The sequence below is a fragment of the Gallinula chloropus genome (genome assembly GCF_964237585.1).
Source record: "Gallinula chloropus genome assembly, chromosome: 22".
NCBI lineage: Eukaryota > Metazoa > Chordata > Aves > Gruiformes > Rallidae > Gallinula > Gallinula chloropus.
The window spans coordinates 7,662,202-7,673,702 of NC_140107.1; the positions used below are offsets into that span (position 1 = coordinate 7,662,202).

At 64.9% G+C, this 11,501-nt stretch overlaps 1 protein-coding gene across 1 annotated transcript; it reads right to left on the reverse strand.

The window, feature by feature from the left end:
* Nucleotides 1-4,516: 4,516 nt before the first annotated feature.
* SFN (stratifin) lies at nt 4,517-5,257 on the reverse strand (the record flags this gene model as incomplete). The annotated part of the gene is made up of 1 exon (XM_084274218.1): nt 4,517-5,257. The coding sequence occupies one exon, from the start codon at nt 5,255-5,257 to the stop codon at nt 4,517-4,519; it is 741 nt and encodes a 246-aa protein (XP_084130344.1).
* Nucleotides 5,258-11,501: the final 6,244 nt, after the last annotated feature.

The window sequence follows — 11,501 nt, forward strand, 5'->3', positions numbered from 1 at the left end:
TCTGCTGAGGCTGCTGAACCTGAATAAACAAACCCAAGAAGCTCCAAAGCCCCAGGAGCCTCCGGTGGGGACGGGAACGGCGCAGCCGCTGCCGCGCTCGGCACGTCCCCCCCTCTGCCCTGCCTGGGACCAGGCAGTGCTGGCTGGGGGCTGGGGCAGGGGCTGCACCCTGTGAGCTGGGCTGTCCTGGGGCAGGAAGGACCCGTGTGGCTGGAGTGTGGCTTTCACCTGCACGGCCCTGAGCCACCTTCCCTTCTCTGAGCTGCCTTTTCTCCTCTGCTTTCCCCACATCCCAAATCCTGGGGCTGCCCCAGGTGCCGGCAGCAGCTCCCACCCTGGCACCACAGCTGCAGAGCACAGCCAGGCCCCTGGGCATGGCAGAGGGGGAGGTTGGGGTGAGGGTGGCAGAGGGGGAGGTTGGGGTGAGGGCAGCAGAGGGGGAGGTTGGGGTTAGGGCAGCGAGGTGCCCATACCCAGCAGTTCGTCCCCGCTCCCTCCCAGTCACCTGTGGGACGGGCAGGGGTGCAGCTCCCTGCACCCTGCTCAGCACCCTGTCCTGCTCCCCTCATGGGCTTGGCCTGGTCATCTCTGAGCCCTACAGCTGCTGCAAGGGGATGAAAGACATAAACCATGGGAACTTTATGGTGGGTTTTTGTGACTTGGAGGGATTTGGAAGCTTAAAAGGGCGCTGCCAGGTCAGGCTGGAGTTAGCACAGGAGCCACGACAGCTCTTGTGGCTGCTTGGCTGCTCTACTGGAACTCCCAGGCTCTGTCTCAGCCCCAGCCTGGCCATGGCAGAGGTGGTGATGGAAACCCCTCTGCTCAGGGAACTGCTGGGTCTGAGCTGGGGAAGGCTGAGCTGCAGCCTGCAAAGCACCATGACTTCACCCCCAGGGGCTCTTTGCAGCCCGGGTTTGGAAACGGGGCTGAGCTGGGACCCACAGCTCAGCAGGGACGATACTGGGTGCTCCTGGTTCGCAGCAATGCCTGGGGAGCCCTGGGGTGAAACCCAACCGGCTCCTGCACCCACATGTCCCCACGCTGGGAGGGGACGGCCTCGCCAAGGCTCCCGGGGCTGAGGGAGGTGACACTCTGGCTCCTGTCGCTCCCGTTGAGCAATCGGCCGGGGCGAAGGGCCAGGATTAGTCACCCCAACCAGGCACATCCCTGGGGGGGACACGACAGGCTTTCTGCTGAGCTGGTCCTACCAGCCCTGGCCCCTCCAAGCCTGGTGCCTGGAGAGGCTGAGCCCACTCCAGCCCTGTGTGGGACCTCCTGGGCAGGACCGACTGTGGCAGGTCAGGTTTGTTGGGATGGAGGGGCTTGGGTTCTGCTGCAGGCACCGAGCTGGGCCTTGCTGTGTCCCCTCCATCCCTTCCAGCCCCAAATCCTGCCTTGTAGCCAGACCATGGTTGCCAGAGCCCTGGTTGTACATCCCACCTGGCAACGTTGCCCCGCAGCTGCTTGCTGGGGAGGCAGGAGTGCCCAGGAGCTGGGTTACCCCCAGGCAGCTGCAGGGGGGTACCCCAAAACACAGTTGCCTGGATCAGGCCAAGCCAGCCACGTGGAAGTGTGGGCACTGGGGTGTCATGCTGAGTGTTTTCAGCAGCCCCTGGCCATTCAAGGTGGGGTCAGGGCTCAGCCCCACGCTTGGGAGTCTCACCAGGGCTGTGGGATGGGTGATGATGGGCTAAAATCCAGAGGATGGGGCCAGCGTGACCCCAGGAGCGTCTGCCCCGGGGAAGGTTGGGGTGTGCAGGCTCCGTCACGGGGCTCCTGCTCAAAGGCTGCCTGGTTCAGGATGAAAAGTCTCCAAAAATTACAAGTTCCCCCAAATGGGGCACCCGGGGCCATCCCAGCAGCACCCCGGGGCGCCTGTCCGGTGACAGCGCCGGCGTCCTTGGTGGGTGCCGCCGCCCCAGGGAGGTGCCGGTGGTGGCTGAGGTCTGGCCAGCCAGCCCTGGCCTGGGGCATGGAGCCTTGTGGGGAGGTTGTGAGCACCAGGGAGGAGGGACTGGGGAGAGCTGGGTGGTGAGAGGCTGGGAGAGTGGGGGGGGACCCGGCTGTGGGTCCCCCCAGCCCCGCTCAGGACCGGCAGCACTGCGGGGTGGGGGCTGCTGAGAGCATCCCAGCCAGGGGATGGGGAAGGGGGTCCTGACAGCTCCATGAGCCCCTTGGCCTGGTCCCACCTCTGTGTGAAATGGGGCTGGGAAGACCCCAGGGGACACCCCGTGCTCAACCCTCTCACGGGAGGGGGCTGGGGGCCTCCTTCCCAGCCCTGAAAAGCTGCTGGATGGGCTGGGAGGCTGGGGAGCATCATCCTCCTACACAGCCCAGCCACGCCACAAGTCTGGGTGCTGTTGTAATTGGGTAACTGCTGGGAGCCTGACAGAGCCCCCCCCATCCTCCCAACACCCACCAGCCCCGAGAAGCAGCTACTGGCACCCCCAGCTCCCACCTTCCCCCCCTCGAGTCTGACCAGCCTGGGCTGCTCGTGTCCCCAGCCAGGTCAAGGGCCAGTGAGAGCCTTTGGCTCGTTTTTCACGTCGGCCGGGCCCAGTTTGGCTAATTACAGGTGTGGGGCTGGTTCCCAGGCTGGGAGCGCTCGGGGCCAGGCGGAGGCCCCTCGCTGGCCTCCCCCCTGGGAATGGGCTGGGCTCCCCAACACCGCCGGGGGCCCCCCCAGCTCAGCCACAACCTGCCGAGCAAATCACAGCCCGAGCTGGTCCTCAGCAGGGCCAAGGCAGCACCCACCTCTGCTTCTAGAAGGTGCTGTGGTGGGGCTGGGGGGAGGGTGCAGGCGAGGACTTGGGGTGTTGGAGGGGGGGTTGCAGGGGTTAATCCCCTTTGCACCCCGGCTCTGCTCCAGGTGACGTGTCCCATCCTGGGCAAACAGGTTCTGGTTTGCGCAGTTCAACCTCCTCCAGCAGCCAGCGTGTTCCCACGGCAGAGCCCTTGCAAACCTCATTGCATCCCAGGCCTGTCCCTGCGCAGGGAGCAGCAGCCCCGTGGGCTTTGCAATGAAGGAGGGGTGGGTGGGTGTGTGTCTTTCCCTGCCCGTGCCTCAGTTTCCCCAAAGCCCAGGTGCTCCTGGCACCCCAGAAGCAGGGTGTTGGCCACGCCGTGGCTCAGGGCTGGGGTGTCCCCCACGTTCCCCAGCCGGGACCCCGCTGAACCGGGGCGGCGTGTCCTGAGTCACGGTGCGTTTCCTCCCGGCATCCCGGCGTTTCCCATCAAAGGCCGGTTCCTGCCCAGCCCTGCTGTGCCTGATCTGATGAGCTCATAGCCCAGGGTGCCAGGACTCCACTCTATTCTAATTAGTTTTCATGTTGAAACTCGTGCTGGGGGAGGAAGGAGGGGGGTGGGGGGGGTGGAAGGGGGTGGGGGTGTGGGGGGGGCAGAGCTGCACCCTTCGCTGTGGCCAGGTGCCAGGCCCAGAAGTGCTGAGCTCGACGGGGATGTTCCCCACCCTGATTAACACCCTGGGGCTGTCCCCATGTCAGTGCTGATGGTGCCTTTTGGGGACACCCCCCCCTTGCCTTGGACACAGAGGAGAGGTGGGGGTGACCTGGGGCCTCTGTGATGGGTTTTGAGTCAGTGGGGGGGAGTCCTGCACCAAGGGGATGGGACACCCCGGGGGTTGGGGTTGGGGTTGGTGCACCCCTTGTGCTGCCCGAGCCACACGGACCCGCAGCGCACCCAGGGACCCCTCATGAGCTGCGGTGTTGCAGTTGCTGAGGGACAGGGGGTTCACTGGGCACCCCGAGACCCCCGTTATGGTGCTGGGAGGGGGGATCAGGAGCAGCCAAACCGGTGCTACGGATGCTGGGGGACCCCCCCCACCACCACCCCCCCTGTCCTGGTGGGGAGGGAGGCGAAGCGGGTGCCTGGCGGCGCCGGGAGCTGCCCGGACACGCGTGCGGGGGAGAGACGAGGCAGAGCAGAGCCAGGGGTGCAGGAGACGCTTTATTGGAGATGCACAGAGGCTTTGGCAACACACAGCATCCCCCCGGCTGGACAGGATGCCTGGACACCCCCCCCTCCCCAAAACCCAGCCCCTCACCTCCTCCCGCTGCAGCTCCAGCCCTCTGGAATGGTGGGTTTGGGGCCGGCATGTGCTGGGCTGTGCCCCCCCCCACTTCCCCCCCCCCCAAAAGTTAAATAGTGGGGGGTTGGCAGCTTTCTGGCATGGAGGGACCCCCTACCCCCCCTCCTTTTTCAACCCCCCAACAGGAGCATGGGGGAGAGGGAACATGGGGTATTTGGGGGGGGGGGGGCCATGCCAAACACCGGACACAGCTGCGCCCGCTCCTGGTGCCCAGGTTGGGGGACCGTGGGGGAGCCAAGACCCCTCCCCACCCCACCCCCAAAAAAACCCCACCAAATAAAGACTAACCAAAAACAAAACCAAACCAAAACCAGGAAGAGATGCTGAAGGGACTGGAGTGGGGTGGGGGGAGTAGGTGGGGTGGGGGGGGGACCAGTCCCCGGCTCCAGGGGGTGGGGGGGGGGCCGTTCAGTTCTTGGGCTCTTCTCCAGCCTCGCCGCCGTCTTCCCCGGCGCACTCGGCTGTCCATAGCGTGAGGTTGTCCCTGAGCAGCTGCATGATGAGGGTGCTGTCCTTGTAGGAGTCTTCGCTGAGCGTGTGCAGGTCGCCCATGGCCTCGTCGAAGGTGGTCTTGGCCAGGGAGATGGCCTGCTCGGGGGCGTTGGCGATCTCGTAGTGGAAGACGGAGAAGTTGAGGGCCAGCCCCAGGCGGATGGGGTTCGTGGGCTGCATCTCCTTTTTGCTGATGTCCATGGCCTCTTGGTAGGCTTTCTGGGCGTCGTCTATCGTCTTCTGGCGGTTGTCCCCCGTGGCCACCTCGGCCAGGTATCGGAAGTAGTCGCCCTTCATCTTCAGGTAGAAGACCTTGCTCTCAGCGTCGCTCGCCTTCTTGATGAGGTACTTGTCCAGCAAGGCCAGCACGTTCTTGCAGACGCCGTTCAGCTCCCGCTCCACCTTCTCCCGGTACTCGTTGACCAGCTGAGCCTTGTCGTCCCCCTCTTCGGTTTTGTGCTCGATGCTGGAGATCACCCTCCAGGCCGAGCGCTGGCAGCCCACCACGTTCTTGTAGGCGACGGAGAGGAGGTTGCGCTCCTCGTTGGACAGCTCGTCGCCGTGCTCCACCACCGCCTTCATGAAGTCCGCCATGTCCTCGTAGCGCTCGGCCTGCTCGGCCAGCTTGGCCTTCTGCACCTGGTGGTTTCTTGCCATGGCTGTGGCACGGGGCACGGGGCAGACGCTTGGGCGAGGAGCCGGGCCGGGAGCTGTCGGAGCCTCTGCCGAGCGCTGCCGCCGGGATTCGCTTTTGGCTGAGCGTCGGAGCCTCGAGCGAGAGCAGGAGGAGCCAGCTCAGCCCAAGGAGTGTCTCCCTCTTCCCTCCTCCTCCTCTGCTTCCTCCCCGCCGAGCCCGGCCTTAAAAGGAAAATTGCCGTGAATCATTTGCCCGCAGGCGCTGGGGAAGGGGCGAAGGGGGGTGGCCAACGCCCTGCCCTCTCCCCAGGGTCCCCAGGAGGGTTCGGTGATGGGTGCAGCTCCTGGGGATGTCCCTGCAGCCAACACCCACCCTGGGTCTGAGGGGATGCCCATGAAAGCTACGAGTGCTGGAAAGGGGACAGTGGGTGGGTTATCATTTGGAAGGGGGGGGGGAAGAGCAGTTCAGCTTTTCCCGCCCCACCCAGGAGAAACGGGCCATGGGGTGTGTCTGGTCGTAAAAATCACCCCCCCCCCTCCTCCCCAAGAATCATATCACTGTCGTTTTTATATGGTGATTAACTCCACTGGTAATTGCCAGGGCTTGACGGGCAGGTATTTATTCCCACAGGTGGGGAAACTGAGGCAGGGAGGCTCAGCAACTCGCCCAGGCGCTGTGGGAGGGGCCGCCCCAATGCAGGGCGCCATTGCCCCTGCGCCTTTGAGCTGCCGCGTGGCGGAACCGGCCTGATCCACCCCAAAAAAGGGCCCATAAATGGGGCACCCGTTGTGGGTGTGAGCCAGGCTCCAGCCAGCTGTCAGGAGACCCCCCCCAGCCCAGTACCCCCCACAGCCCTGCGCTGCCTTTCCCTGTCCCAGCATCGCACTGGGTTCACCCACCAGCTCTCAGGCTGACCCTGAGGAGTTTTGGGGTGGTCTGTTTGGGGAGGGGGGGGTAATTCTGGCAGGTGGGAACTCGCTGTGGGTGCTGGGCTGGGTGCTGGGCTGTGGGTGCTGGGTGCTGGGCTGTGGGTGCTGGGCTGGGTGCTGGGCTGGGTGCTGGGCTGTGGGTGCTGAGCTGTGGGTGCTGAGCTGCGTGTGCTGGGCTGGGTGCTGAGCTGTGGGTGCTGTGCTCTGGGTGCTGGGCTGGGTGCTGGGCTGTGGATGCTGGGCTGTGGGTGCTGTGCTCTGGGTGCTGGGCTGTGGGTGCTGGGCTGGGTGCTGAGCTGTGGGTGCTGTGCTCTGGGTGCTGGGCTGGGTGCTGGGCTGTGGGTGCTGTGCTCTGGGTGCTGGGCTGGGTGCTGGGCTGTGGATGCTGGGCTGTGGGTGCTGTGCTCTGGGTGCTGGGCTGTGGGTGCTGTGCTCTGGGTGCTGGGCTGTGGGTGCTGGGCTGGGTGCTGAGCTGTGGGTGCTGTGCTCTGGGTGCTGGGCTGGGTGCTGGGCTGTGGATGCTGGGCTGTGGGTGCTGTGCTCTGGGTGCTGGGCTGTGGGTGCTGGGCTGGGTGCTGAGCTGTGGGTGCTGTGGGTGCTGGGCTGCGGGGGGGACGCGCTGCCCCGATTAGGATCTGCGCTTCGTGTTGCGCTGCAGTTTCAGTCCCGCCTGCTCCAGCTTGTTGCCACACGCCGGGCGCTGGCGAAGCCGCGGCCCCCCGGCCTGCGCCAAGCCCGGCCTGCGCTGCCGAGCGGGACGGGCAGGGTGGGGCGGGCGCCCCTGGCACCGGGCCAAGGCACAAAGGGGGTTTTTGGGGGGGTTTTGGGGTTTAAATTGTGGTGACTCGCTGCTTTCACTCACCCCCGGTGCCACCCCAGCCTGGAGCCCCCACCCCCAGCCTCACCATCCCTCTCGCTGCCCCGCTCGGGTGTCCCAGGACGGGGCGATGGAGGATGCTGGGGATGGAGGATGTGGGAAGGACCCGTGGAAGCTTTTCCCATCCATGGGCAGCCCAGAAAACACCCCCAGCAGCCATACTGCCCCCTCCCCACCCCGTCAAGGGGGATTGGGGGCTGCTCGTCCCCTCTCTGCCAAGCCCCCAGGTGTGAGGTGGGGCTGGGGTACCCCTGCCCATCAAGGGACTCGCAAGCAGTGGCAGCATGAGGACCACCAGCCCCACCAGCCGCCCCGCAGCCCCTCCCTGGGCCCCCAGGAGCCACACGCAGCATCTCACCCAGCTCCTTCCCCTGGGAGCCGGTGTGTCCTGCCGAGGTGGGACACAGCACTTGGGGAAGGAAGGAGCCCCGACATGGAACACTGCTGCCAGCAGACGAGGAGGGGGGACACAGCCCTGCAGAGAGCTGCTCAGGGCTTCCACCAAGCACAGAAGACCCCACGGAGGGGCTGGGGGCGAACAGGCAAGCCTGATGTGCCAGCTCTGCTCCAAGAGGGTCCTGGGGGGAGACCCCCGGCCCGCCCAGCGGGATGGGGAGCTGGGATGGGGTGTGTGAGGGCTCAGCCTCTGCCAAAGGGGCTGAGCTGCTGCCAAGTGTTGGCTGTCACAGGCTGGGGAGGCTGTGGAAACATTCTGCTCTACCGGTTTCACCAAGAACCACGAGGGGGGCGAAGGGAAGAGCCCCAGCGCTGCACCGGGCTGCGGGTGAGCTGGGCTGCAGCATCGCCCCGCAGAGCACCCGTGGGTGCCCCAGATGCCCATGGGCAGCACCAGAAGGTGCATCGCCCTGCAGAGAGGGGCACTCAGCCCCAGCCCCCGGGATGCTGCCCTGGCCAAGCGTGTGTCTCCTGTCCCGTGAGCCGAGCGGGTGATGCTGCAGGCTGGGTGCTTGAGCGGCTCCGTGAGGGCAGGCGGCAGGCAGAGGATGCTCATGGCCATGCCCAGCGGAGTGGGAAGGATGCTCCCAGCCACTGCTCCTCACCCAGCCAGCCCAGCCACTCCCCAGGCTGTGGGGATGCTGCCAGCTCCTGGCACTTTGGTGGGGGACACGTTTTACTGAGGGGTGCTCAGGTCCCACGGGCGTTGCCCAGCGCTCCTTTCCCCACGCCAGCACTGAGGCTTGTGCCCTCCCCACTGGGCAGGAGGGTGCAGAGCCACGGCCGGGTAACCCTTCCCTCAAGGCCACGGTGGAATTCAGGGAGCTCCTGGCTCGGTGGCCGGCGCAGCTGGCGGCACAGGGGTGCAGCTCTGCTGGGCTCCCCGCCCCGCGCAGCTCCGGCATGCCCAGGCATGGGCCGCAGGGCGCAGCTCCCCTGCGCCGGCACCGCAGCAGCCAGACGCCGCCCAACAGTAAATAGGAGAAACTTTTATTCCTTACAAAAGTCAAAGGCATAAATAGATGGTGAATCCTACCGGGCTGGGCAGGCTGGGCAGCTCAGCTCCCAGCCGGCCTGTGCCGCAGCCTCCGGCCACGCCGGGTGCCGGGGCGGCTGGGCAAGGTGCTGCCCCTGGAACTAGAGCCGCGCTAAGACGGGACAGGGAAGGTTGGAGGGTAAACTCTGACCATGCACTAACTCCTGCCCCTGGAGGGGAGGCCCCTGGCACACGGCCACGGCTCGGCGAGGGGCTGCTGGGCTCGGCTGTGAGCCCTGGGGTGCTGACCGCTGTGTTCCGGCATCGGCGGGAGGGGAGAGCCCGTCGCTGGGGTAAGGCTGGTGGTCCCAGGGAGCCCCCGCAGCCTCAGCTCCGTCACACGAGTCCATCCAGGCAGGAGACAGCAGGGACTCTGGTTATTGCACTGGGCTGTATGGCTTTGGGCTCTGAGCGGGACGGCAGGCCCGGTGCCGCAGCGGGGCTGGAAAAGCTCTTCCTCCCCTCTCTTGCGGCGGGAGGGAGGGAGGGAGGTGCAGCCGTGGAGCCCTGGCAAGCAGAGGCACTGGTGGTGGTCATGGCTGTAGTTTCGGGTGTTGCCCGCGGTGTCTTGGCTCCCCGCAGGGTGCTCCAGGGGGGCAGAGGGCTGTGGGCCACCTGGGCTCTCGATACTGCATCGGCCCGGGGCGAGGGAGAGGAGGAGAGGAAGAGAAAGAGGGTTAGCACTGGAAAAGAGAGGGTTAGCACCAGAAATACACGAGCAAGGAGCAGCAGGGAGCAGAGAGGGGCACACTGGCTGGGTGGTGGAGAAGGGAGACAGTCCAGGACGGAGGAGTGCGGGCAGCCTTCATCCATCACTGCCACGGAGCATGCGGGAGCTCACGGGGTGCTGTGGGGAGGCCAGGGGGGCACAGGAGGGAGAGGGGCAGCAGGGCTTCAGCACAACATGCGAAGGAAGGAATGCAGACACCATGGAGGAGGGTAAGAGGAAAGCAGGAGGGGGGAGGGAGGAATTGCCTGGCCCAAGAGCTGGGATTGGGAACCTCCTCAAGCTCCCAGCCCTCTGTTGGGGCCACAGCTTGCACCAAACTCTACATCCCTGCATGAGCTGGGGCTCCCTTGAGCCCATCTGAGCAGCTCCACCAAGCATACCCCATCACCACGTGCCAGGCAGCCTCCCAAACCCAGCCCCAGAGCCAGGCCCCTGCCACGCTGATTCCCCAGCACCGTGGTGCTCCAAAGCCAAAAGAAACCATCCCCCTGCTCCCCACAGCCCCAACAGCCCCTTGGCCACCCAACTCTGCACCTCAGCAGCACAGGCCAGGGCTCAGCATCCCCCTCATGCTGGTGGGATGCTGGTGGGATGGATGGGGCACATGGATGTCCACAGAACTGGAGGGTGACGGGCTCCATGGACACGGCTGGTCATGCAGAGATGAGATGGGGTGTTGGAGTGGGTGATGGGGTGAAGAAAGCAGTTTCTTACCAGCCAACCCCCAGAGAGCAGAGCTAACGTCCCAGGAGGGGGCAAATCCCGTCAGGCTGTGCAGGAAATGGCAAAGTCCTGGCAGGCATCCTCCTGGGGAAGACACCAGAGGTTACACACCCCAGCTGGAGAGGGCTGGGCGAGGCAGGGGGACCCCAGATCTGGGCACAGCCCCAGACAGAGAGAGGTGGGTGGGGAAGGGACACGAGGTGACAGCTGCTGCAGGAAGGGGAGTGGGGAGCAGCTGAGACCCTGCCCAGCAATGGGGGACAGCAAAACCCCTTTGCTCCAGCAGGAGCCAGGGCAGCACCACCAGCTGCTGAGCATCCTGCACAGCCCCATCCTGCAGCAGGTCCTGAGCATCCTCACAGCCCCATCCTGCAGCAGGTCCTGGGCCTCACACAGCATCTGACCGGCGCCACCTGCCCTCTTCTGTCTTCAGGGAGTAAAATAATAACCCAAGCGATTCACTCTTTAAAAATAGAATTTTATTTATGTCGAGTAACAAAGGAAACTGGTTTAAATAAAAACAGGAAATTGGAGTTTGGCCCCTGTAAGACCCCCCAGCACCAGACCCGCTCGGCTCACCCCGGCTCCACGCCTGGAAGGCAGCGCTGAGGCTCCCTGAAGGCTCAGACAAGCCCTGCCTGGGACATCACTGCAGGAGAAGTGGGGAGGGCAGGGTGGCCTCTCCCCAGTCAACACACTACAACACCCAGCCCGTGGGATGGCACGAAGCTGAGGGCTGGGGAGGCTGGCAGAGCAGCACCAGGACCCTCCACAGCAGCACAGCTGGGATGCTGCAGAATTCCAGCGGCCTCAGCTGCTCTCTGTGGAAGGGGAGGCAGAGATGGTGGCTGCAGCAAGCAAGCACCGAGCTCTCTGTGCCCCCAGCCAGAGAGGTGAAGCCAGGGGAACCCCACACTGCTGCCACCCCCCCCCAAACACAGCCCGACGCTGCCCAGGGGCTGGAACAGTCACCCTCAGCGCTGGTGAATTCAGGGGGGACAGGCTGCCCCCCTAAGCCCTTCCTGACCCACTGCACCCTAACCCTGCACAGAGCCCTGCAAGCCCCTGCGCTGGTGCTCACAGCCCACACTGCCTCACTGAAGGGAAAACGTTCAACATGGGACAAAACAGAACAAAACAGAGGGGAAAAAACCCTACAAATTGTGCAAAAATATCCAGCAGCTTTTAAGAACATGATTCAAGTATTGCTAACCAGGGCTGCGCTCTGCCTGGTGCTCAGCTGTGCTGCTGAGGCAGAGCTGCACCCAGCCCTGCACCTTGAGCAGGGAGTGATGCTCGTGGGTGAGCCCAGACACATTGGTTGTCACCCCTGGGCACAGCCCTGCTCTCACCAGCCAGCCAGAAAGCCAAACCCAGAGCACAGCGTGAGGCTGGTGGGGACCAGCACCTGCTCACTGTGTCCTCTGTGGAACTCCAGCTGGGAAGGATACGACCCCCAGGGCTTCACCCACTTTCCTGCTGCCTTTTGGCCTCCCACAGACAGGACAGAACC